At 54.3% G+C, this 26258-nt stretch overlaps 5 protein-coding genes and 4 pseudogenes across 5 annotated transcripts, besides 7 other annotated features; 4 read left to right on the forward strand and 5 right to left on the reverse strand.

Annotated features, from left to right (window-relative positions):
* Nucleotides 1–21270: part of a sequence feature (areas not merged during assembly with more than two copies in the genome that could not be assigned to a particular haplotype) that runs on past the window's edge.
* Nucleotides 150–725, reverse strand: Tc00.1047053510463.130 (annotated as a pseudogene).
* Tc00.1047053510463.140 (mucin-associated surface protein (MASP), putative) lies at nucleotides 3580–4704 on the forward strand (the record flags this gene model as incomplete). Its single annotated transcript, XM_814557.1, has 1 exon — nucleotides 3580–4704. The coding sequence occupies one exon, from the start codon at nucleotides 3580–3582 to the stop codon at nucleotides 4702–4704; it is 1125 nt and encodes a 374-aa protein (XP_819650.1).
* Nucleotides 3915–4069: a microsatellite.
* Nucleotides 4124–4279: a microsatellite.
* Nucleotides 4451–4476: a microsatellite.
* Tc00.1047053510463.144 lies at nucleotides 8004–8579 on the forward strand (annotated as a pseudogene).
* On the forward strand, nucleotides 9098–10036 carry Tc00.1047053510463.150 (mucin-associated surface protein (MASP), putative; the record flags this gene model as incomplete). Its single annotated transcript, XM_814558.1, has 1 exon — nucleotides 9098–10036. The coding sequence occupies one exon, from the start codon at nucleotides 9098–9100 to the stop codon at nucleotides 10034–10036; it is 939 nt and encodes a 312-aa protein (XP_819651.1).
* On the forward strand, nucleotides 10482–11207 carry Tc00.1047053510463.160 (elongation factor 1-gamma (EF-1-gamma), putative; the record flags this gene model as incomplete). The annotated part of the gene is made up of 1 exon (XM_814559.1): nucleotides 10482–11207. The coding sequence occupies one exon, from the start codon at nucleotides 10482–10484 to the stop codon at nucleotides 11205–11207; it is 726 nt and encodes a 241-aa protein (XP_819652.1).
* On the reverse strand, nucleotides 13827–15980 carry Tc00.1047053510463.180 (annotated as a pseudogene).
* On the reverse strand, nucleotides 17087–19843 carry Tc00.1047053510463.190 (retrotransposon hot spot (RHS) protein, putative; the record flags this gene model as incomplete). The annotated part of the gene is made up of 1 exon (XM_814560.1): nucleotides 17087–19843. The coding sequence occupies one exon, from the start codon at nucleotides 19841–19843 to the stop codon at nucleotides 17087–17089; it is 2757 nt and encodes a 918-aa protein (XP_819653.1).
* On the reverse strand, nucleotides 20779–21975 carry Tc00.1047053510463.200 (mucin-associated surface protein (MASP), putative; the record flags this gene model as incomplete). The annotated part of the gene is made up of 1 exon (XM_814561.1): nucleotides 20779–21975. One exon carries the CDS (start codon nucleotides 21973–21975, stop codon nucleotides 20779–20781), a length of 1197 nt encoding a protein of 398 aa, XP_819654.1.
* Nucleotides 21271–21759: a sequence feature (haploid, non-Esmeraldo-like haplotype).
* Nucleotides 21760–22009: a sequence feature (areas merged during assembly that could not be assigned to a particular haplotype. This can correspond to areas where the two haplotypes were merged or to regions with more than two copies in the genome that were merged during assembly.).
* Nucleotides 22010–26258: part of a sequence feature (areas not merged during assembly with more than two copies in the genome that could not be assigned to a particular haplotype) that runs on past the window's edge.
* Nucleotides 23697–25847, reverse strand: Tc00.1047053510463.211 (annotated as a pseudogene).

Below are 26258 nucleotides of genomic sequence, written 5' to 3' on the forward strand. Positions count from 1 at the left end.
CACAGCACGGAGCACACAGCAGGGCAGCGGAAGCAAAGGAAGCAAAAACACAATCATCATAATTACTATTACCTTATACATCGGACCACAGTGGACACACACATGTCACCGTGGCTGAGTGCTGGCACGCACAGCCCGCATGCACCTCTTCAGCCCACAGCGGTGCACGCCAGCGCGGATGCGGCGAGCACCAGCGGGCACACACCCATGCAGAGCTGCTGAGGCTGCCGTCAATTTCGCGAAGACGTGACGGTGCGCGTGTGGTCTTCGTGGTTGGCGCCTCTGTATTCATCGCCGTGTTAAGTAGTGCCTCTGGCGCGGTGGTTGTTGTAGTATTCGTACTTGCAGTTGGTGCGTTTGTCGTAGTCGTCGTTTTTTGCACTGTGCAATCACAGCTTTTGAAATCGTTGCGGATTTATCCGCAGCACTTGTTTTCGCTGACTCAACAGACGCAACCGATGCATCTTGACTGTTGGCATTCTCATTGGCTTTCGGAACCGTTTTTTCTCCTACTTTGTTATTGTCTTGATCCGTTGGTGTAACGACCCCTGGACCTGGGCCCTCGTTTTTACCTTCTGCCTACCGTCCGTCCCACTTATTCCCGGTTGTGGATCGGAATTCTGAACGGATTGAGCTGGTTTATCGCTACCCTCTGTCACACACACGGACGGGCAGCAGCACAGGCCAATCACCAACAGGGCGCACAGCAGACGGCCCGTCATCATCGTGAGCGTGGTCGTTCAGTGGTGTGGAGCTGATCTGCGCAGTGAGGGACATGGAGAGCAACAGGGGAGACGAGAGGTGCGGCAGACACACACAGAGGGCACACCACATGAGGAGAGGGCAGCAGCCAGGCATGCACCGTACGCCGCACACCACGCACGACACACACTCCAATCCACGGCAGCAGGCACACACACACTCCAATCCATGGCAACACACAGATGGAAGAGGGAGAAGCAAACAGGAGCTGCACACAAGGCTCCACCGCACGCACATACGGCGAGAGCGGTCCGTCGTGTCGGCACCCCTCACGGAGGGTACGCACACACAAAAGAGAAGGTGCAGCGCACACAGCAACAAAAAAGCAAAGTAACAGTAAAAGGGGAACGATCCCCGCACACCACGTGGATTGTTTTTCCGCGGGAACTGCAGCCAATATTCATCACAAAGCAGCTTGTTATCTTGTTTTGGTTTTACGCTGCTACAGCAACGAGTGAGCAGCGCAAGGGCCGTCCGTAAAAAAATGGCAATTATTCCGTCTCATACGGGCCGTCGCGCGGGCTGAGGCAGTCACAAACAGTCGCAGTCCCTATTCCCAACGACGGGGCATTCCCGCAGTGGATGAGGCGGAGTCTCCCGTGGTCCGTCGGGGAATCAGCAGCCCATGGCGTCTGTGATACAGCAAAGGAGTGGCTGAAGGGCTGTGGTAGTCATTGAGTTCCCGCGGTTGTGCTTCCTGCATGTTTGGTCTGCTGGCGTGCTTGGCACTTTCGGTGGCGACCTGAGCGCGAGGCGCCTGTTAGGAGGACGGTGGCGCCATTGCGGAGTCCGCATGCGAGGCGTTCTTCGACCATCGGAACGCCAGGCTGAGCACGTCAGACATGTGCTCTCATATTGTGGACGGACGAGAAGACGCTGCTGCAGGTTGGGCAGGAGGACGTCAATCCGCCGATCGCTGATCGGAAAGGAGTCGCGGTTCTCACGCGAGGTGGAGGTTCCGGAGGCAGGAGCGGGCCGATCTCCTCGGTGTGGGAGGGAAGGCGCTACCGACATAAAGGGCTGCCTGTAATCTGCAGGGTGTGCGCCATTCTACCGAAGAGTGGGCAGGAGTCGCATCGCAGTTGTGCGCGGAGCTGCGGGTCGTGGCACAGCATTTGGCCGGACACAAGCAACGGAGTTTTCGCTATACCGACGAGCGCCTGTAGTGTGGTGCGCGCGCCTTCCTCTTCCTCCTGGACTTCCTTCCAGCATAACTTCTTGACGGCGGCAAGGAAGTCCACGTGCCAGGCATTGACGCAGTCCTGCGGGAGGGATCGTGCCATGACGGCGTCACCGTACGCTGTCACGCTGCGTGGGATTCCGCAGTGCGATGGGGAAATGTGGAGCCAACAGTGCGACCTCAATCCGCCAGCGAAAACGGCACGGTACAAATCTCCTCGCTGACGTCGTCGTGCACGGCCAGCGAGCCAAGGCGGAGTGCCTCAATCGCCGAGAGGGAGTTTGCGGCGACAGTAACCCGTGTGGGCGATTGGGATGCTGCTGCCAGGCGGGGAACTGGGAACTGTCCGAGGCCATGCTCAGTGGCAGGACACACCGCTCGGCAGGAGCATGCAAGTCTGCCAGCAGCTGCGCGGTGAGGCCCACAGGGAGCTCGGTCGTCCGGGGAGTCAAGTGGCAGCGCAGCGGATCCAAAGGCATACGCAGCGAGAGACAACGAGCCGTCCACCGCCAACACAGGTGCCAGCGAATAACAAGACGTTGAGCACGAATAGGACACGTATGGCCGCACTGCCGTGGGCACGGATGGCGGCCCCGATTCACTCAGCAACAATGATCTAGCGTCCTTAAATGGCACAACAGCCACACCTGAGCCCAGCACAGCCCTAGCAAATGCTGAACGAGTGATAAAGTGTCGGGTGGCGGTGATGCCGCACAGGATTATTTGCGCACAACGTCCGAGAAACCAGAGATCCCATCGGAGCACGACGCAGCATCACTTGTGAGCAACGGTTTTTGTGAGCACGAGCATTTCACGGATTTGTTGGCCATGGCTGAAATTCGTGACATCGCCGTGCATGGGTGTGTGTGTCTCGGGTGATGTTGCTTCTGATTCTGGTGCTGCCAGGCACTGCGGCGCTCTGCTGAGGTGTGAGGGAGGGCGGAATTGAGGCTTTTCGTGGAGCAATAACTGTGCAGCTTGCCAGCATTACCCACTGAGTTTTGTCAATAATTTAGGCTTTTTATTCTCTTTTATTTATTTATTTTTGCTGCCTTTGACCTATTGGAATAATTAGCATCCCTGTGTTTTCCCCCAATGGTTGCTTGCCGCACACTGTCATGAGTGACGTGCTTCTACCCCTTGTTTCCTTCCGTTGCGCACAAGCTGTGCCGGCCCTGCGGCTGTGCGTCCCGCGGACTGCACAAGAGGAGGATTGGGAGAAAAGGCCGGATGCCGCACGAAATGTGAGGAGTGTTGTGTGGGCTGGTGGAATAGTACAATCATTTTTTTTTGCCTTATTCGGTCCATGCATTACGTATACACAAACCAGTGGTCCTTTACATTTTGCTTTTTTTCAAACAAAATAAAAGTCGTGCCTGATCGATTTTTCTTTTTTTACTTTTTGGAGTTTCGCTGGACTCTCAAATCCGTTGTTGTGCTTTTTACTGCATTTTTAACTTCTGGTTTGCAAGGCGTTGTGTGAGTTCTGCAATTGTACTGATTCCAACTGCCTCGTGGTGCGTGCATTGCCATTTGTGACCGTGGCGTGGCTGTGTGACTTGTCTCCCCTTTTGCTTTCACTCTGCTTTGACGGGGAGTTAGTTTGTGCTGAAGGCTACACGCAAGTGACAGGAGTGATGGCGATGACGATGACTGGCCGTGTGCTGCTGGTGTGTGCCCTCTGCGTGCTGTGGTGCGGTGCCGGCGGTGTTTATGCGAGGGACGTTGACACCAACGCACTGGGTGGCTGCATGGCGTTGGGAGTGTTGGGTGAGAATGGATCCCACATGCCTGACGGATGTAATAAAACTGCGATTACGGTGCCCTTGCGGTCAGTGCTGCCCATTACTGCCGTCGAAGCCTCGGATGGAAAAGGCGCTTCTGTTGAAACAAAGAACAGGTCGAATTCAAGTGAGAATTCCGACGCTGGTGCTTCTACTGGATCTGCTGGACCTGGCGGTGGACCTGGTCGTGATGGTGGTGCTGGAGGTTCTGCTGCTTCTTCTGGTGCTTCTGGTTCTGTTGCTCCTTCTGGTGGTGCTTCTTCTGGTGCTGTTGTTCCTGGTGGTGGAGATTCTGGTGCTTCTGGTGCTGTTCCAGGGGCTCCTGGTGTTCCTGGTTCTGGTGGCGGCGGTGGAGGCAGTGGAACTTCTGCTGTCGGTCATGGAACCGGCAGCGTTTCTTCTGCTTCTGTTCCAGGGGCTCCTGGTGGTGGTTCTGTTGCTGGTGAAGTAGACGGTTCTGGTGGTACTCCTGCTTCTTCTGCTCCTGCTGCTCCTCCTTCCGCTCCTGGTCCTTCTGGTGGTCCTTCCGCCCCTGCTGATGCTACTGGTGTTGACCCTTCAGCTCGCAGCAGTGATGGTGAAGCGGGGTCCTCAGGCACTAATCCATCTAACACAACAGGGGACTCTTCAACAGGAAATCAGACGCCTGCTGCAGCAGCGGCTCACAACTCCTCGCCTCCCGAAGGACTGGCAGGGACGACATCCGGCACTGGACACACACGAAAAGAAGAAGAAGAGGAAGAGGAAGAAAATGAAAAGCAGCAGCAGAGTGGTGAAGCACAAGTCCAACAACAACGGCATGAACACCCCGCGGAAAGTGGCGAAGAATCCGCGAAAGATAAAAACGCCCTTCGTACAAATGCCACCGCAAATACAGGCGACAGTGACAGCAGCACCGCGGTCTCCCACGCCACCTCCCCTCTTTTGCCTCTTCTTCTTGTTGTTGCGTGTGCGGCTGCTGCGGTGGTGGCCGCGTGAGAGTGAGGGAGAGAGAGCCGTGCACCGCCCGCACACACACTCTTCCTTCTCTCTCTGTGTGTGCGTGTCCCCTTGCATGGACTCTCGCCCTCACCTCACCCCACGAGGCACACACAATAATGTGCCCATTGTATATATGCATGCACACCCATGCAGGCCCGTTGGTGCTCTCTTCTGCACGACACGCACCGCTGCCGTCCTGCCTGGCTGCATGGGCGGAGCACCGTAACTGTTTCTGTTTTGTTTTTATTGCATTGAGTGGGCGACCTCTCTCTCTCTCCCTCTGTGTGTGTGTTTTGCTTTACGGGAGCAATGAGAGTGTGTGTGCGCTGGTCGTCGCACGCTTTTTCCTTCTTGTTTTTGTTTTTTGTATTGTTTTACTTGTGTTGTGGTTGAGTGCATCCATTCCGCTTTTTTGATCGGCGGCTTGCTTTGACTGTGGACGCCTGAATTTTTCTTATTGTTTCCATACTGTTTTCATCCTGTTAAGGAAGTGTTAGCTACTCGTATCCTTCTAAAGCCGCCACGCTCTTTCTTCTACATACGTCATGCGTCAGTTGGTCCATGGCACCCCACAGTTGACTGCAGCGCTGCTGGTGCTGCTTGCGATGATGCCTGCGGTGTGATTGCTAGCGGATGTCTCGTTGTCACTCTGACGTATACTTGCGTCATTGCTTGTGTGGGGCGTCCGACGGCGCGTGGGCGTCTCTGGTGATAGTGAGGCACGTGCCTCCCAAACCGTATGATGCGTCGCAGGTGTACAGCGCCGTTCGTAATATCCGGTGGTTGCCTGTTCCCGTGAAGGTGTCCACAACGGTCCCGGATGACAGCGGGAGGCACTGCGGCTTCACTTGGTGTTGCACAGCGACTTTATTTGACGGGGTGTTTGATTTGCGTCTCTTGGGGCTTTAGTTGGAGAATGCGGGAAGTTGAGGGCATTAGGACTGAATTCATTTGAGTGGCTGCGTTCCGTTGACTTTCGGCCAGTCGTGGCACTCTTTTGGGGTTTGGCGGCTCGTCTCTTTTGTTTACTTCCCACTGCAGCACGTGGGCAACACTGATCCGAAGAACATTTGTTTGACTGCGTGTGAGCTGCTGCCGTGCGTGGTGCTTGGACTATTTGATTGTGTGGGAAGGTGCATGGAGTGACGAATACTTCTGTTTGGCGTGTCGCGGTGTGTCGGAATGATGTTCGGATGACATGTGAGGGGTGTCGCTTGTAATTTGTGTGTCCTCTCTGGTGGAGCCGACATGTGTGTGGGGATTGTGGCGTTGCTGGCTGGCAGCTCCACGTCACTTTTCAGCATTCCTGGATGTGCTGAGGAATGACGGCTGGCGACCAGCGTGTTGGTGCTGCTGGCGGGAATAAGTGCATCGGGAATGGGCCATTTTCTATTTCCGTGCTGGAGCCGATGAACTGGCACGAGGGCACCGGCTGCAGACTGCCTGCCAGCGCGTGTGAGCAGCGGATCCATGCACACACCGACGCTCATCGCAAGAGCGTGCGCGATCACAGTGGCATTTGTGGCGTGCATTTGTGGACGTCAGCCCATCGAAGAATGTGTGAAGCAAACGGCTGACTGCACACGAGGAAAATAAGTGCGTGCACTGTGCCGTGTTTCAGCGTCGATGACAGAGCGACAGGAAGCCCGTGCTGGCAACCGGGATCTTTGCGTCGCGAGGGATGTCTGTGTTGATTTTGGATCGTCGAGGGTAAAGTGATTTTGCTGCTGCCCGTGTGTGTGGCCACTCCGGCGGAGGGCGGACACAAAAGGGAGGGATGCAGGCGCTGCGTGTGTGTGCAGGTGCCATGCAACAACGTCACAACAAAAATGCTGCGACTCGGTGACCCTCACATCGTTGTGGTCCTCACGAACAGCCGAGGCACGGCCCACATCGATGCACTTAGTGGACGGAGTGGGGCATCTTTTGAGGCGCTGCAGGGAGCAGGATGTGTTGATGCAGCCACGACGTGCATGGAGCGTCACGATAGCACAGTCAGCTGTGGCTGGTGGAATATTTACTTCTCGGAGGCAACAGAGAGAGAGAGAGCTGCTCCTGCTGTTGGCGTCGTTGCTGCCTTTTGTGGCCTCCCATGCCGATTATTGTCTGTCCGCTGATCATGGGTGGCATGCCTCCACTAGTGACGTCGTCTGCAGGCATTTCACAGCACCAGGGAAGCGCACATCACGACGCATGCGTTGGCTGTGGATGTGGTGTCGTGAATGCATCCGGCATTATTTTGCCCGACTCCCTTTCACTGCCTTGCGACAAATAGATGCGTCGCCGCCCGAGTCATTCACTGCAGCTCCGTGTGTTGTACTGCCAGCACAAGACTCTCGTGTTGTGTGACGCCTGGCTGACAGTCAAACACCACTGCGTTGGGACATGCAAGGATGTGGACTGCCGCTCACGGTGTTGGGCACCGCTTTTTGGATGCGGCGGCCACACGAGCGGATGTATTGTGGCACAATCAAATGCGTGAAATACGCGGAATCACAGCGGCTGCAGTAATATCAGCGGTGTGGCACCACGGAATGTGTGAAAGGGTGATGCATGATGAATCACGGTGGGCGGCATGCGAGGGAAGTGCACCGCGACGGAGCGTCGCCCCGCCCTCAGCCTGCAGGGGAATGTGCACCCAGAGGAATATGTGGTCGAGGCACCACCAAACACACATGCCCTTCCGTGCAGCAATAAATAGGAGCGAAGGTGCGTTCTGGTGTGTGGGAGTCCACTCACATATTTTCATTTCCACCGCAGTAAACGGTGAGGAATCAGGTGCCACAGCAACGAAAGGAAAAACAAACATCTATTGCAGCACTTTACCGGCGAGAAGCAGGAAGAACACAAATTGAATTGTTGGCTGTGCTTCCCGTGGACCAACAATCCACGTGGTGTGCGGGGATCATTCCCTTTTTACTGTTACTTTGCTTTTGTGTTGCTGTGTGCGCTGCATCTATTCCTCTTGTGTGTGTGCATACCCTCCGTGAGGGGTGCCGACGCGACGGACCGCTCTCGCCGTATGTGCATGCGATGGAGGCTTGTGTGCCGCTCCTGTTTGCTTCTCCCTCTTCCATCTGTGTGTTGCCATGGATTGGAGTGTGTGTGTGCCTGCTGCCGTGGATTGGAGTGTGTGTCGTGCGTGGTGTGCGGCGTACGGTGCATGCCTGGCTGCTGCCCTCTCCTCATGTGGTGTGCCCTCTGTGTGTGTCTGCCGCACCTCTCGTCTCCCCTGTTGCTCTCCATGTCCCTCACTGCGCAGATCAGCTCCACACCACTGAACGACCACGCTCACGATGATGACGGGCCGTCTGCTGTGCGCCCTGTTGGTGATTGGCCTGTGCTGCTGCCCGTCCGTGTGTGTGACAGAGGGTAGCGATAAACCAGCTCAATCCGTTCAGAATTCCGATCCACAACCGGGAATAAGTGGGACGGACGGTAGGCAGAAGGTAAAAACGAGGGCCCAGGTCCAGGGGTCGTTACACCAACGGATCAAGACAATAACAAAGTAGGAGAAAAAACGGTTCCGAAAGCCAATGAGAATGCCAACAGTCAAGATGCATCGGTTGCGTCTGTTGAGTCAGCGAAAACAAGTGCTGCGGATAAATCCGCAACGATTTCAAAAGCTGTGATTGCACAGTGCAAAAAACGACGACTACGACAAACGCACCAACTGCAAGTACGAATACTACAACAACCACCGCGCCAGAGGCACTACTTAACACGGCGATGAATACAGAGGCGCCAACCACGAAGACCACACGCGCACCGTCACGTCTTCGCGAAATTGACGGCAGCCTCAGCAGCTCTGCGTGGGTGTGTGCCCGCTGGTGCTCGCCGCATCCGCGCTGGCGTGCACCGCTGTGGGCTGAAGAGGTGCATACGGGCTGTGCGTGCCAGCACTCAGCCACGGTGACATGTGTGTGTCCACTGTGGTCCGATGTATAAGGTAATAGTAATTATGATGATTGTGTTTTTGCTTCCTTTGCTTCCGCTGCCCTGCTGTGTGCTCCGTGCTGTGCGCCACATCCGTCACGTTGAACGCATCCCAAACATACGCATACGCACGACATGCACACAACTGTTTGCGTGGACCCACTGTTGAGGATAGAGGCGTGCGCGCTGGAGCCATACTGTGCAGCTCTTTTTTTGTGTGTTTTTACTGTTTTACTTTATTGCTGCCTGCTTACTTTTGTTTTTCCTTGTTTTGTGTGCTTTTCTTTACGTGCAGCGCATTGTGTCTTTTTTCACTTTCATTGGTTCAATATTTCTCATGAAATGCGTGCTCCTGCTGCTGCTGTATTTTACTGTGCCGTGTCTTTTGTTGCTTTCACTCTGCGCTGACGGGGAGTTATTTTGTGCTGAAGGCTGCACGCAAGTGACAGGAGTGATGGCGATGATGATGGCTGGCCGTGTGCTGCTGGTGTGTGCCCTCTGCGTGCTGTGGTGCGTTGCCGGCGGTGTTTATGCGAGGGATTTTGACACCAACGCACTGGGTGGCTGCATGGCGTCGGGAGTGTTGGGTGAGAATGGATCCCACATGCCTGACGGATGTAATAAAACTGCGATTACGGTGCCTTTGCGGTCAGTACTGCCCATTGCTGCCGTCGAAGCCTCGGATGAAGAAGGTTCTGTTGAAACAAAGAACAATTCGCATTCAAGTGAGACTTCCGACGTTGGTGCTTCTCCTGGTGGTGCTGGCGCTGCCGGGGCTCCTGCTGCTGCTGGTGGAACTTCAGCTGGAGGCGACAGTTCTGGCTCTGCTGGTGCTGTTCCAGGGGCCCCTGGTGGTACAGGGGCTTCTGGTGTTCCTGGTTCTGGTGGCGGCGGTGGAGGCAGTGGAACTTCTGCTGGCGGTCAAGGCAACAGTGGCATCTCTCCTGCTTCTTCTGGTCCTGCTGCTCCTACTGGTGTTAATTCTTCAACTGGCCGAAGTGGTGAAGCAGGGTCCTCAGGCAGTAATTCATCTAACACAACAGGAGAATCTCAAACAGGAGATCAGACGCCTGCTCCAGCAGCGGCTCACAACTCCTCGCTACCCGAAGGACCGGCAGGAACGACATCCGGCACTGGACACACACGACAAGAAGAAGAAGAAAGTGAAAAGCAGCAGCAAAGTGATGAAGTACAAGTCCAACAACACCAACAGCATGAACACCCCGCGGAAAATGGCGAAGAATCCGCGAAAGATAAAAACGCCCTTCGTACAAATGCCACCGCAAATACAGGCGACAGTGACGGCAGCACCGCGGTCTCCCACACCACCTCCCCTCTTTTGCTTCTTCTTGTTGTTGCGTATGCGGCTGCTGCTGCGGTGGTGGCCGCGTGAGAGTGAGGGAGAGAGAGCCGTGCACCGCCCGCACACACACTCGTCCTTCTCTCTCTGTGTGTGTGTGTCCCCTTGCATGGACTCTCGCCCTCACCTCACCCCACGAGGCACACACAATAATGTGCCCATTGTATATATGCATGCACACCCATGCAGGCCCGTTGGTGCTCTCTTTTGCACGACACGCACCGCTGCCGTCCTGCCTGGCTGCATGGGCGGAGCACCGTAACTGTTTCTGTTTTGTTTTTATTGCATTGAGTGGGCGACCTCTCTCTCTCTCTCCCTCTGTGTGTGTGTTTTGCTTTACGGGAGTAATGAGAGTGTGTGTGCGCTGGTCGTCCCACGCTTCGGCTTCTTGTTTTTGTTTTCCTTTTTGATTTTGTGGTTGAGTGCACCCATTCCGCGGCTGCGTGTGTGTGTGTGTGTGATGATATGAGTAATTTGCATGTGTGCTATCTGCCTCTCTCTGCCGTTGCTTTCTTTGGACTCCCTTGTGGCGCAGGGATGCTCTGCAATTATAGGTGGTAGCAAAAACCCAAACGCCATGTCGCTCACGCTGTGGAGTGGTGTAAACGCTGGGAATGCATGCACGCACAAGCTTCTGGCTGCTGCGACCCTCGCCAACGTTGCGGTGACGCCGAAGACGTGCGAGTACGGCCGCGAGAACGAGACGGCGGAATGCTGCCGCAACTGCAGCCCGTGCGGCCGCTACCCCGTGCTGCAGACGGAGGAGGGCTGTGTGTTCGAGACCAACGCCATCCTGCGCCACATCGCGTGCCTTGACCGGAGCGGCGGCTTCCTGTACGGCCGCACGCCGCTGGAGGGCAGCCAGGTGGACATGCGGCTCGACTTTTCGGCAACGGAGCTGGACGCTGCCCCCGCACCGTTTGTGCAGCACGCCTTCCGTGGCGGGCAGCGGCTCGCCAACCCGATGGACCGCGTGCACGAGGTGCTGCGTGCGCTGGAGGCGTGGCTGGAGACGCGCACATTCCTCGTGGACGAGCGCGTGGCGGTTGCGTTTGCGCCGCAATGGCACTATCGTCTGAGCGGTGCGGAGGGAGAGGCACTGACGAGGAAGTACCGGAACGCGTACCGCCTGTACAACACGGTGGTGCAGCAGCCGAAGACGGTGGAGGTGTTGCCGCCGAGCCGTTTGTGCTGGACGCGTTGAAGCGCGAGTACAGCAACACGCGAGAGCATATAAATGTGCGTGTGTGGGCGGTGTGTGTGCTGTTGGTCCTTTCGGAGACGTCAAATTTCACAGTAGCAATTCGCTCTTGGTGTTAAATTCTTTTCTTTGTGTGATTGAGAGAGAAATGAAAAAAAAACATGCCGACAGAAGGGGTGAAACAGTGAGCACCGCCAATCAACCAGAGTGAATGGCACCATCATCCTCACCGCAGGCACTCCAAACATCAACAACTCACGCGCACAGGCACACGGAATAAAGAAAATGGACTGCGCCGGAAGCAAAGCAACTGCCATCAAAAGCAGAAGCCACTGCGGGTGCTTCTGCATCGCGTCAGCACACACCGAGCAACGTCCACAAAAAAAAACCGGCAGAATGCAAAACGGCACAGCCGCCCCCCGCAGCAATAAAGCGCTGCCCCCAGCCGTTTGAATTCTTTTCCCTCCAACGCACCCGCTCGACCGCCGGCGCACAACACCCCGCACAGCCGGAGAATCCCCTGTCGGTCAATCCACGGCGGGAGAGACACATCGGCACGTGCAGCTGCTTGGCGGGAAGCAAAACACACTTATCCCAGGCACCCAAAGGCTCACCGCTCACTGGCTGCACGCCACCAACATCGCAGCCGCAACACGGCCAGGGGACGAATCGCGGGTTACTGTCCTCCATCCTCGCAAGGCACCGCGGCCTGGAAGCACGTCCGAAAGGCCAAACACAAGCCGCATGGAGCTGCGTCTTCGATGCGCCGTGTGAGCCACACCACGGTGGCCGTTGCCTTTCCGCGAAGAACACAGACGACAGTTAAGAGAACGAAATAAAATCGGAGCCGCAGAGGGCACACACCAGCAGCACACGGCCGGTCATCGTCATCGCCATCACTCCTGTCACTTGCGTGTAGCCTTCAGCACAAACTAACAACACGTCAACAGAGAGTGAAAGCAACAAAAGGAGAGACGAGTCATTCAACCACGCACCGTCCCATCCAGCAATGAGAGTCACACACCACCACCACAACATTTGGATGGGCGCGGCTCAACAACAATCAAAAACAAAACAAAAGAGGGGCGCTCCTCGCCCGTGCACCGTTCCTCACACTCCCACAGTCACCACTACTGTTATTCCCTCTCTCCTCAGTCCCTCACAGGCACGCCACGCTCACTCCAACACGCGCCCCTCACAGCACGGGCAGTCCGTCATGCGTTCCCGCTGCGCCGCAACGTCGTGCCGCCCCTCCTCCCCAATCATGAGCGCAACGCCCAACGCGTACTGGCGCACGTGCTCCATGCGCCGCAACCACACACCAGTCAGGTTGGCCGTCATGCACTGCATCTTGTTGTCCTCCTTGTACATGAAGCAGACCCTCACATTCTCTCAATCCACGGCCTGGGGACTGCGAGAGGCGGCCGAGTAGTGCCACGTGTCTGAAGATCCAAATGTACGGAAACAACGGCCACCCTCGCTCCCTCACAAATCTCCACTCCCTTCACTGTCCCGCACACAAGGGCGGTGTCATGGAGAGGAGAAGCCCGCTGCACAACGAAGGCAGCAAAAAGCAGCGCCATCCACGTCGCACCGCAAGTAACAGCTATGCGCACAGCACAGACACGGCGGCAAAGAGAGGGACGGGCACATACAAGTAAACACCGCAGTCCTTCACTTCTCTTTTCAACGGCGGATTGGCATTGCGTCCCACACGCACAAATGAGGCACGGCCCACACAGTCCGCTCCCTCCGAGTGTACTCAGCAGGCCGCCGCCCAGTCACCCTCGTGCCATCGCAAAGGGGAACACAAACAATCGTCGTAGCGGAACATCGATGCCTCCAGCAGGAAAAAAGAGAAAGAAAAGGGACGAGGGCATGTCAACAGCACAGTCAGCAGAGGAACAGTCAACGGGACACGGAGACACACAGTGACAGCGGATACGGCAACTACAGAAACAAGCCGCAGGGATTTTAAAAAAGAAAAGGGTGGGAGTCCGGGATAACTCCAAAAAATAAAAGGAAAAATTGATGCGGCAGGACTTTTATTTCATGTGCCATGCAGCACGAAACGACCGTGTGTATATACATATTGCCCGCACCAGGAAAAGAAAAAGAAAAATTAAAATAAATAAAAGAGATTGCACTGTTCCACCAGCCCACACAACATCCCTCACATTTCATGCGGCATCCGGCCTGTTCGTCCTAACCTCGTTTCGTGCCGTCCGTGGAACGCGCAGCCGCAGGGCCGGCACCGCGTGTGGGCAAAAACAAAAGCAAACAAGAGCGGGAAACACGTCGCTCATTACAGTGTGCAGCAGCCGAACATTACGCAAAGAAACAACAGTACTTACTGCTCCAGCTGAACTGCATTAAAAAGACATTTAAAAGTAAAAACATTAAAGAAATAAAAGATAAGTGAAAAAGGTTGGGCAATGCGGCACGTATTCTCCGTGAGGCGTCGCAGATCCGCACTCCGTGGCTCAGAAAGCTGCCACCACCCAAATACAACCCCAGTAGAAGCAGCAATACACACGACACGCACACACGCACGGTGTTGTTAGCGCCTAAATCACGCAGTGTCAATTCCACGTCGTTGGGAGAGGCGAGGCGGTCGTCGGGACTCACGCCGCTCCACACCCTGCGAGGTGACTATTTGTAATGGGAATTCGTGTCCAGGGCGTGGTGCTCATTCATTTATCTTCGGTAATATTCCCAGCAATGTGCTCCCTGACGCTGTCAAATACTCGAATCTTCTCGGGTGGTGTCGGAGCCGCTTCACTCGTCGGAGCGGGGGACGCTGTCCTTGGGTGCACGCATCGCAGTGGAGTTCAGTGGGCGGCTGTACAGAAAGACGTCATTCACCGTCACATGGGATTAATGCCCACAGCACGTGCCAAAGCAAAACCTCAGGACCTCAGGTGGCTTCTGACCTGTTAACAGTACCTCTTCCTATTCCGCCAGCAACTGACCACCAATGTGCACAGAGGCCTTGTTGCCTTGCAGCATAAGTACCGCCTGGTACTCTTTCTTCGGCTCCTAACTGCCGTTCTGTGTTGTTGTCCTGCCTTTGAGCCCCGTCTCCCGCTTCTTATTGTGGCCGCACGACAGTCCCATGGTACGATTGGACGCAGTGTTCGCCAGCACCGCAGTCAGTGGAGGAGTGTTCCCACTCGGGGCCTCTTCGATGGTCACCGACGCCACAAGTGTGAAGTGGCGGCTCAAGAATACATGACGCACGTTATCATCCTGAGTGTTCACGAGCCATATTGTCCTGGACTCAAGTCCCGTGAATCGGAACCCATCGTTGTCCTTCACTGCATTCGTCACCGTCGCATGCAGGCAACGGTACTCGTCGTTCCGCGTGACATCACTGGCCGCATCGGACAAAACTGCCACCAGACCCGCCGTGGGTATTGACACGCTGGAGAAGAAGGCGTCCTTTTGCACCCCAGCACTGAGGACAGACTTGATTGCACTCACTTACTCCGTCAGGCGGGAAAGTGAAATGGCACGGCCCTCACCGTTGCCCCTCCGTTGTAAAAGATGCAAATCCCCGTCCGAGTGCAGCAGGTTGCTGGTGAACAACCAATTCATACCATCCCTCATGGCAACCGGCCCAACACAAAACGAGCGGTTTTTGTCCGTTACCCAAAGATAGAGCGCTCTTTCCGTTTTATTCCCCGAGGCGTTCCCTCTCTGAGTGCACAGCATGACCTTCCTGCCCTCAATGGTCGCGGTGATGGGGGCATCCACACGCAGGCTTTCTTTCTGAGAGGCTCCCGATCCTGAGTTGACACACACGCCTGAAAGCTTCTCGATGGCCTCCGTCCACGCTGTCCCCATGTCACGCGACTCGTACACCCTCCGGCCATTCTCGCAGTCAACAATCATGGGAAGTGATCCCTCCCACTCGCTGACGCGGGGTTAAGGCATTTCGCAGGGGACATGCCCTCAGTGAGCGCCCAGTTACTGCCGTTGTCCGTCGAGTAAATGGTCATGGAGCAAACGTATTCTGCCTCATTCCTCGCCATCAGAGGAAACAGGAAGGTGCCATCCTCCATCACAACACCTGAGCCACCGGAAGCAATGAACTCCGTCCGTTCACCTTCGTGAGAAGCAGAAGAGATCAGCTTCGAGAGTGTTTGGGGCCGCCCCATTCGATCCGTCCACTCTGCTTGCCACCCGTGGGATTCGTGACATCGCCCGCAAACAGTTGCAGCTCCAGGCCGCCCTCTCTCCAACACCCACCTTCGTAGGACACATCCGAGCCTCCCGCAAGAAGAAACACTCCGTGGCCCTTCGTGACTGTTGTGGAGTGGTGCACAACACCCAGACCCTCCTTTCCCTCCGCTGCACCAAGCACAGTGTGTGCCCTCCATGTATCTTTTATTGGCCTCACCAACAAGAGTGGAACAATTCCACGCAGAGTCAATGCACCCCGCAACAACATCGGAAGAAAAGGGCTTAGTTAATTGGCCACCTTGATATTCGGCATCCATGTGACCCTCGGCAAAAGCAGTCACCACTCCACCAGCACTGACGAGAAAGGGTGAAGCAAATGAATCCCTCGTCGTAACTGGAACAACCTCATCCCTCGGCTGCAACACCTTCGTCTGTGAAAAAAATAAATCGACCCACTCCGGCAACTCAACGTTTATTGAACCACTCATCGCATCATCAATGGGATTCCCCTGCGGCTCGGTGACAGGCGTGGGCCTTCTTTCGGGTGGTATAGGAGCAGCACCGCGGAAGTAAACACACGCCGGGACATGGTGGGCCTCTGCGGCTCACTCTCTTCTCCTTCCCTCCTCCTGCCCCTGGATCCGGTCACACAGCGACGGTTGTGTGTGCGGGGTGCCTTGACTGCAGCAACACGTGAGAGCATGTAAATATGTGTGTGTGGACTGTGTTTGTGCTGTTGTTGATCCTTTCAGAGCCTTCGAACTTCACAGTGGCGTTTAGCGTTTGCTTGCTTTCCTTCCTAGCGTGTCTGTTTTCAACAATTGAAAGAAGAAAAAAGCGGCAATACATCACACACGTCCGTGGGGAGCAGAGCAGAGCACCCATGCGGAGAGCGGGACACAAGAGAATCCGGAAGGAACAGCGCGGAGCACCATCGCCTACACACCAGTCCTCACACACAAACACACGCACACAAATCGCAGTGCTGCCAGACCGCGCGTGGGAGGATTTGGTCCTCCACACAAAAAACGCGCGCACCGCCCGCATTCACCCACAATGGGCGAGGAAAAGGGACACACCGCCACCGCCTCCAGTTCAATCCCACGGCCAACAGGATACGACCACAGCCCGCTGCCGACACACAAAGCACAGCGAGCGAACAATCACCCAAAGAGCAACACGTGCAGAAGCGGATCCGCATCCATCCATGACGCGGTGCCCCACTCCATGCGGTCACACGGAGTGCACCCTTTCCTCAATAGAACTTACTCGTCGTCCATCCCTTAAATATGCTTCTGTTATTGGTGGGTCTTGGAACACGATAGAATAAAATGGAAAATGCAGTAACACCATAACACCGCCAGCCACAATGATTTTCTCATACCGGGGCAATTCCACGATTATGCCTCTTATAAACACACACACAATAAACACAATATATAAAAACCACCCAATGTTCCTTACCAGAAAACAAACAACCCCACTCCCTCCCTAATTTCTTCGGCCACTGTTATGTTCAATAGCGTTGGACATTTTTGGAATCTGTGTGATATACTACCGCCTGGTGCGGGTGCACCCGCACCGTAGCCACACAAGTATCCAAAAATAAATCCCACAATATTTTTTTTTACCAGAAATCAAAAACCACCCCCTTCATTCCCTAATTCGTTCTCCTATTTCAGCGGTTATTCCTCACCTCAGAGAGCTTCGCCTCTTCTGGCGTCAGCGGATGATACCGCTGCTAGGTACTGGCGCACCTTTTCCTCCCAGAACGCCGCAATCCCTCGGTTTTCATCGTCGCTCAAATTATTGGAATTGACGACATCACATCTCTGCCAGCCATTCATCGGCGTGCTGTCTGCTTGCTGCACATAAATAATCTCCCACGACATGTCTTGGGATAACCCTTCCCAACCATTAAAATATGCCGCCAGACACTCAGTGAACTGCCTCACAGTGCTGGCGGTGGTGTGGTGCTCACCCGCCGTAGTCATCCGCAGCCCAACCAGCGTCATTGGATTTGAGTCCACAAAGAAAAAGCCGTCCACCAGCGGAAAGTTTTGGACTTTCGGTTCATACAGCACCCAGTGGTCCATAGCAACCGGATTGGAAAGACGTTCCGGTGGCGGTAGAACCTCTTTTCTGGCGAAGCTTTTGTACGAATACTTTACCAACGCACAGCTGTGTGGCTCACGTCGTCCTGGTGGCCTCATTTCCTCAATTTTAAGTCTTATCGCACGCAGGAAATCCTCATTCAAAAATGCGGATACGGCATACTTTTCAATAAGATATGGTGGGACATAATCCCAGAACATCAATAAAAGAAAAATAAAATCGGACTGCTCCATTTCATTTTCCAACCTGGACAAAGTTTCACGTTCGAGATGGGGAGATATCAGTACAGTCAAAGGCAATTCAAAATTGTATCCTCGTCGTACTCGGACAACCTTCACAAGCTTTTGGGACAAGTCGCTGTCATTAGACGAGCAACAATATCCAATATCCAAGTAATTTCTTGATTTCGAAGCGTTCATCCCATCCACGGCCTGCTGACACGCTTTAATGCGGTCATCATATGCCTGTTTATCAAAGATGAAGCGGAGAATTGGTCCCACGTTATTCATGCGGCCCCTCACCTCCTCCCAGTACTCCGCTTGCTCCTGCGGAATCTGATTGCGCTTCATCCAAGCGCACATTGCCCTCACATCGTTTTCTTCGGGACAATTAATTACGAATTCTTCCGCTCTCATTTGCTTCGCCCACCATTCGTAGTCGTTTCTGTTCGGTGATGTCACCACAATCATGCCCCATCCTTTGCAAGGCAAACCAGTAGACGGTTGATGACCCTTCAATGCCACGTCGTAGATAATATACCCCTTCACCCCACGCCGAGACAAGCCGTCCACAATACGAAGGATACTGCCCTCACCCATGTACACTGACACCGTTTTCGCGATTTTGTCAAACAGAAATGTTCGATTCCCAATAAAGTACGCAACCATTGGGAGCTGCTCCGCATCGTGGTGCAGCAGCTGGTAGAGGAGGTACGAACCGGCATTCATCGACTTCCCCATCCCGGGCGTCCCAATAAACACACTCCGGTCAGTCGTAAAGTAGGTCCCACTGTGAGTGCCAAAAAACTCGGTTAAATCCCTTTTGACGATATTCCACACTCGCTCCACCTCACAGTTCACATAGCAGTCACGAATGGAGTCCTCCTCCTTCCACGAGTACGGCCATCCCTTGTCCGAGGTGAGCACCATCAGCCTGAGACGCAGTGCATCGGGTTCCTCCGCACCGACATTCCTTTCGAGGGTGTAGCCAACTTTCTTGTACGTCCATGACTGTTCTGGCTTCCCCTCCTTCACCTCCATCCCCATCCCCTCGCCGTCAGGAACTTCCACGACATGATGCCACCTCGAATTGTACACAGACTCGTAGCATCCCTCCAGTTTCATCGGTGCGCTCTTCGTCATTGGGCTCATCGATTCAATGACGGCCGCATCCAAAAACTGTTTAGTGATGCGTTCAACACTTTCTTTTACGTCCGCAGCAGCTTCTGACCACTCAAATAGTTTGCGTACACCATTCTCGTGAAGCTTGCGTATATCCTCATCAAAAATCATTTCATTCCATACGGCAATATCCATCCTCGCATAATAAAATGATGCCTGTATTGCGCCCAATACTCCCGCATCATAGATATACTTCGAGGGTTCCTTGAAAAACTCCTTCAACAAGACATTCCGATTGGCGCGCAAAATGCCCCAGCCGTACAATTCCAACGCAAGAAAATCATTCAGCTTTATTTCCATGAAACAGGGACTACCTTTAAAGAGTACATCTTCGATATTAGTGGAAATAGTAAATTCTAGTTCTCGTTGCTGCCATGCTCTTCCTTTTGCCTCAAGCATTTTTTCTTTCAGTACCTGGGTGAGAACTTCGTCTAGTTTTTCCCTTGCAAGAAGAGTGACCGTATCCTTTCTTCCAAAGTCCCTCCATTCTTCAAGAATGAACACGCCTTCTCCTTCAAGCTTAGTAGTAGCCTCCAATAGTACTCTCCTCCCTTCTAGCACTTGGTACTCTGTTAAATTATGGATCTCATCAAAAAGCTGCTGGTCTTGTACGTAATCATCCGGCTCCTGGACAAACACCTCCATCGTAACATTGTGGTCTTCATCAACGGCCGCCCCGCCGCCAACATAATTCCGAAGAAAATCATTGAGCTTCATGTTGGCCATTCCAGTGCTTCCCTCCAGCAGGATGTCCCTTACGGTGCTGCTCATGGTCCACTCTGGTCGCCGCGCCTTCTTTGCTCTTCTGCGGGTCGCAGCGGGTTGACCTGTGACACCCTCCGACTCCGGCCTCGCTCTCCTCTGACCATCTCCCTGCGGCACAGCAGACGCTTGAGTCTCCACATTGCCACCTTGCACTCTATTGCGCCCACCAGACATTGTCTCCTTGTTTTCTTGGTTGGATTGAGTTAAAGCTGAAAACTGACAACCAATGAAAAGGGAGAGAAATAAGAATGAAGGAAATTGCTCACAGAAATTACTGGCACCCACAACAAGGAAAACATCCAAAAAATGTGCGATGCACAGCACAAACACGAGGACCACCACAAAGAAGGCCCGTGGATACCATTCGCCCAGCACAGTGTTGGTGAGAGCTAACAACAACGTGGTGCGCACGGAGGGTTCGCCCACACATTCCGATCGCCACGGCCTCACACACCCATCAAAAAGAAAAGAAAAACACGGCGGCAGGGTGTGGCTGTGTGTGTGGCGCTGCGGGTGTCTGCCATCCCTGGCCGCAAACAAAACAAAACAAGAGGGAACAAATGTGTGCTCCGCCCCACAGGCCCTCGTCGCACGCCCACACGTCACGGCTCCCTCAGCGCGCCACAAGAGAGTCTGAAGAAAGCAACGGCAGAGAGAGGCAGATAGCACACACGCAAATTACTCATATCATCACACACACACACACGCAGCCGCGGAATGGGTGCACTCAACCACAAAATCAAAAAGGAAAACAAAACAAAAAGCCGAAGCGTGGGACGACCAGCGCACACACACTCTCATTACTCCCGTAAAGCAAAACACACACACAGGGAGAGAGAGAGAGGTCGCCCACTCAATGCAATGGAAACAAAACAGAAACAGTTACGGTGCTCCGCCCATGCAGCCAGGCAGGACGGCAGCGGTGCGTGTCGTGCAAAAGAGAGCACCAACGGGCCTGCATGGGTGTGCATGCATATATACAATGGGCACATTATTGTGTGTGCTTCGTGGGGTGAGGTGAGGGCGAGAGTCCATGCAAGGGGAGACACACAGAGAGAGAGAAGGACGAGTGTGTGTGCGGGCGGTGCACGGCTCTCTCTCCCTCACTCTCACGCGGCCACCACCGCAGCAGCAGCCGCACACGCAACACCAAGAAGAAGAAGCAAAAGAGGGGAGGTGGTGTGGGAGACCGCGCTGCTGCCGTCACTGTCGCCAGCTTTCGCCGTTGTAGTTTTCATGGCTGTGACATCAACTGGTGTTTCCTTCGGATTGGCTTCTTTATTTTCATTTCGTTTTCCCTCTCGTGTCTCTGCACCATCAGCTGCTGGATCATTGTTCGGGATGCCGTCTTCAGTGGTCTTGTCAGCTTCATGATTGGCGGCATCACCGTTTGCCGTGGGTGATGGTGGCCTTGATCCTGCATGGTCGGCAGATGGTTCATTGTGCTGATTGGCTGTGATTGTAGCAACGCTCGTTGATTGTGAATTCTCGTTTGGGCCCATTTCACTTTGGGGTTTTTGTAGCTGTTGCTTAGCCACGGTATCTCCAGGGCTGGAATGTTCATCCACTTGTGTTGTTGGTAGTGTGGGTGGTGTTGGTAGTTGTGCTTCTTTCTGTTTCGCTTGACTGTCATGTGTCTCCGTGAGTGCCATATTACTTTTGTCTTTTTCTGGTTCTTCTGGTTCTGATATTTCTTGTACTTCCGCTTCACCCGCATCTTCTTCATTTAGGTGGATGTTGGAGGATCCATTTCTCTCGGAAGTATCCTCCAAAGCGGGTTCTTCACTATCCTCAGTTCCAGGACCGCCAGTTGTTGAAGATTGATCGGTTCTTAGTTTCTGGGATTCAGATAAACTTCCATTCCTCTCTTCTGCCTCTTTTCTTACATTTGGATCCAACACCCCCGATTCCCTCTCCTGCCCTCCTGGACCTGATTCTCCGGGCTTCGGCGGTGCTGGTTGACCTGCGAAACCATCTCCGTCTGGAACAGACGCTCCACTGCGCGATGTCTTATCCTTCGATGAGTTCTCCGTATCCTGCGATTTTTCAACTTGTTCCGGAACAACACTCAATTCTGGCCCTGCATCCGAAGCTTCAACCGCCTTTATTAATCCCATTCGACTGGATAACAACCCGCAGTCCGTCTTTAGAGACACGCCGTCATCTCCACCATTACTCGTGTGCCTCAAACCGTTCCCTCCACCCTCACCGCAGTAATCTTCCGTCGCGTGTCCAAAAACAGCACCGCACCACAGCACGCAGAGGGCACACACCAGCAGCACACGGCCGGTCACCATCATCGCCATCACTCCTGTCACTTGCGTGCAGCCTTCAGCACAAACTAACTCCCCGTCAAAGCAGAGTGAAAGCAAAAGGAGAGAAAAGTCACGCAACCACGCACCGTCCCATCCAGCAATGAGAGTCACACACCACCACCACATCAATTAGGCGGGCGCGGCTCAACAACAATCAAAAAACAAATCAAAAGAGGGGCGCTCCTCGCCGTGCACCGTTCCTCACACTCCCACAGTCGCTGTTACTGTTATTCCCTCTCTCCTCAGTCCCTCACAGGCACGCCACGCTCACTCCAACACGCGCCCCTCACAGCACAGGCAGTCCGTCATGCGTTCCCGCTACGCCGCAACGTCGTGCCGCCCCTCCTCCCAAATCATGAGCGCAACGCCCAATGCGTACTGGCGCACGTGCTCCATGCGCCGCAACCACACACCAGTCAGGTTGGCCGTCATGCACTGCATCTTGTCGTCCTCCTTCTGCTTGGAGCAGACCCTCACATTCTCTCGTTCCACGGCCTGGGAACTGCGAGAGGCGGCCGAGTAGTGCCACGTGTCTGAAGATCCAAATGTACGGAAACAACGGCCACCCTCGCTCCCTCACAAATCTCCACTCCCTTCACTGTCCCGCACAAGGGCGGTGTCATGTGAAAGGGAAGCCCAACGCACATAAGAGGGCAGCAAAAAGCAGCGCCATCCACGTCGCACCACAAGTAACAGCTATGCGCCCGGCACACACACAAAAGCAGGGAAAAAGGGACGGGGCGTCACCAAATCCACGCTGCAGTCCTTTACTTCTCTCCGCACCGCGGATTGGCGTTGCGTCCCACACCCACAAATGAGGCACGGCGCACACAGTCCGCTCCCTCCATGTGCACTCAGCAGGCCGCCGCCCAGTCACCCTCCTGCCATCGCAAAGGGGAACAGAAACAATCGCCGTCGCGGACCATCGGTGCCACTGGCAGAAAAGAAGAAGTGGGGGCATTTCAACAGCGCAGACAGCAGAGGAACAGTCAACGGGACACGGAGACACACAGTGACAGCAGATACGGTAACTACAGAAACAAGCCGCAGGGATTTAAAAAAAAGAAAAGGATGGGAGTCCGGGATAACTCCTAAAAATAAAACGAAAAATTGATGGAAAAATTGATGCGGCAGGACTTTTATTTCATGTGCCACGCAGCACGAAGCGACCGTGTGTATATACACATTGCCCGCACCAGGAAAAGAAAAAGGGAAATTAAAATAAATAAAAGATATTGCACTGTTCCACCAGCCCACACAACATCCCTCACATTTCATTGCGGCATCCGGCCTGTTCGTCCTAACCTCGTTTCGTGCCGTCCGTGGGACGCGCAGCAATCAGGCCGGCACCGCGTGTGGGCAAAAACAAGAGCGGGAAACACGTCACTCATTACAGTGTGCAGCAGCCGAACATTACGCAAAGAAAAAACAACAGTACTTACTGCTCCAGCTGAACTGCATTAAAAAGACATTTAAAAGTAAAAACATTAAAGAAATAAAAGATAAGTGAAAAAGGATGGGCAGTGCGGCACGTATTCTCCGTGAGGCGTCGCAGATCCGCACTCCGTGGCTCAGAAAGCTGCCACCACCCAAATACAATCCCAGTAGAAGCAGCAACACACAAGACACGCACACACGCACGGTGTTGTTAGCGCCTAAATCACGCAGTGTCAATTCCACGTCGTTGGGAGAGGCGAGGCGGTCGTCGGGACTCACGCCGCTCCACACCCTGCGAGGTGACTTTTGTAATGGGAATTCGTGTCCAGGGCGTGGTGCTCATTCATTTCTCTTCGGTAATATTCCCAGCAATGTGCTCCCTGACGCTGTCAAATACTCGAATCTTCTCGGGTGGTGTCGGAGCCGCTTCACTCGTCGGAGCGGGGGACGCTGTCCTTGGGTGCACGCATCGCAGTGGAGTTCAGTGGGCGGCTGTACAGAAAGACGTCATTCACCGTCACAGGGGATTAGTGCCCACAGCACGCGCCAAAGCAAAACCTCAGGACCTCAGGTGGCTTCTGACCTGTCAACGGCACCTCTTCCTATTCCGCCAGCAACAGACCACCAATGTGCACAGAGGTCTTCTTGCCTTGCAGCATAAGTACCGCCTGGTACTCTTTCTTCGGCTCCTAACTGCCGTTCTGTGTTGTTGTCGTCCCTTCGAACACCGTCTCCCACTTCTTATTGTGGCTGCACGACAGTCCCATGGTACGATTGGACGCGGTGTTCGCCAACACCGCAGTCAGTGGAGGAGTGTTCCCAGTCGGAGCCTCTTCGATGGTCACCGATGCCACAAGTGTGAAGTGGTGGCTCAAGAATACATGACGCACGTTATCATCCTGAGTGTTCACGGACCATATTGCCCTGGACTCAAGTCCCGTGAATCGGAATCCATCGCAGTCCTTCACTGCATTCGTCACCGTTGCATGCAGGCAACGGTACTCGTCGATCCGCGTGCCATCACTGGCCGCATCGGACAAAACTGCCACCAGACCCGCCGTGGGCATTGACAAGCTGGAGAAGAAAGTGTCCTTTTGCGCCCAAGTGCTGAGGACAGACTTGATTGCACTCACTTCCTCCGTCAGGCGGGAAAGTGAAATGACACGGCCCTCACCGTTGCCCCTCCGTTGTAAAAGATGCAAATCCCCGTCCGAGTGCAGCAGGTTGCTGGTGAACAACCAATTCATACCATCCCTCATGGCAACCGGCCCAACACAAAACGAGCGGTTTTTGTCCGTTACCCAAAGATAGAGCGCTCTTTCCGTTTTATTCCCCGAGGCGTTCCCTCTCTGAGTGCACAGCATGACCTTCCTGCCCTCAATGGTCGCGGTGATGGGGGCATCCACACGCAGGCTTTCTTTCTGAGAGGCTCCCGATCCTGAGTTGACACACACGCCTAAAAGCTTCTCGATGGCCTCCGTCCACGCTGTCCCCATGTCACGCGACTCGTACACCCTCTGGCCATTCTCGCAGTCAACAATCATGGGAAGTGATCCCTCCCACTCGCTGACGCGGGGTCAAGACATTCCGCAGGGGACATGCCCTCAGAGAGCGCCCAGCTGCTGCCGTTGTCCGTCGAGTAAATGGTCATGGAGCAAACGTATTCTGCCTCATTCACCGCCATCAGTGGAAACAGGAAGGTGCCATTCTCCATCACAACACCTGAGCCACCGGAAGCAATGAACTCCGTCCGTTCACCTTCGTGAGAAGCAGAAGAGATCAGCTTCGAGAGTGTTTGGGGCCGCCCCATTCGATCCGTCCACTCCGCTTGCCACCCGTGGGATTCGTGACATCGCCCACAACCAGTTGCAGCTCCAAGCCGCCCTCTCTCCAACACCCACCTTCGTAGGACACATCCGAGCCTCCCGCAAGAAGAAACGCTCCGTTGCCCTTCGTGACTGTTGTGGAGTGGTGCACAACACCCAGACCCTCCTTTCCCTCCGCTGCACCAAGCACAGTTTGTGCCCTCCGTGTATCTTTTATTGGCCTCACCAACAAGAGTGGAACAATGCCACGCAGAGTCAATGCACCCCGCAACAACATCGGAAGAAAAGGGCTTAGTTAATTGACCACCTTGACATTCGGCATCCAAATGTGACCCTTGGCAAAAGCAGCCACCACTCCACCAGCACTGAAGAGAAAGGGTAAAACAAATGAATCCCTCGTCGTAACTGGAACAACCTCATCCCTCGGCTGCAACACCTTCGTCTGTGGAAAAATAGATCGACCCTCTCCGGCTCCTGAAACACTTCTTAAATCATTCTTGCCATCATTCTCCTTTGCAGGCGTGGCTCCACAAGTACCGCAGCGCAACGTCACAAAAAGAAAAAAGGCAACACCGCGGAAGTAAACACACGCCGGGACATGTTGGGCCTCTGCGGCTCACTCTCTCTTCCTTCCCTCCTCCTTCCGCTGGATCCGGTCACGCGGCGACGGTTGTGTGTGCGGGGTGCCTTGACTGCCGCAACACGTGAGAGCATATAAATATGTGTGTGTGTGTGGGCGGTGTGTGTGCTGTTGGTCCTTCAGTGCCTTCGAATTTCATAGTATCGATTAGCGTTTGTTTTCCTTCCCAGTTTGAGTGTGTTTGCGCGCAAGAAATCAAATTAAAATTTAAAAAGCACCAAAACAGAGCGTGGCAGAAGAAAGGGTGGCGCCGCCATCCACAGTGTAACACACCAGCGTCGTCGTAACCGCTACAGTAATTACTCTCCCCGTCAACAACGGCTCAAGCACTGTGAGTCCGCAGGCAGAAGCAGAGACACTGACGTTTGCGC

The sequence above is a fragment of the Trypanosoma cruzi genome, genomic scaffold, assembly GCF_000209065.1.
Source record: "Trypanosoma cruzi strain CL Brener 1047053516759 genomic scaffold, whole genome shotgun sequence".
In the NCBI taxonomy this organism is placed as follows: domain Eukaryota; phylum Euglenozoa; class Kinetoplastea; order Trypanosomatida; family Trypanosomatidae; genus Trypanosoma; species Trypanosoma cruzi.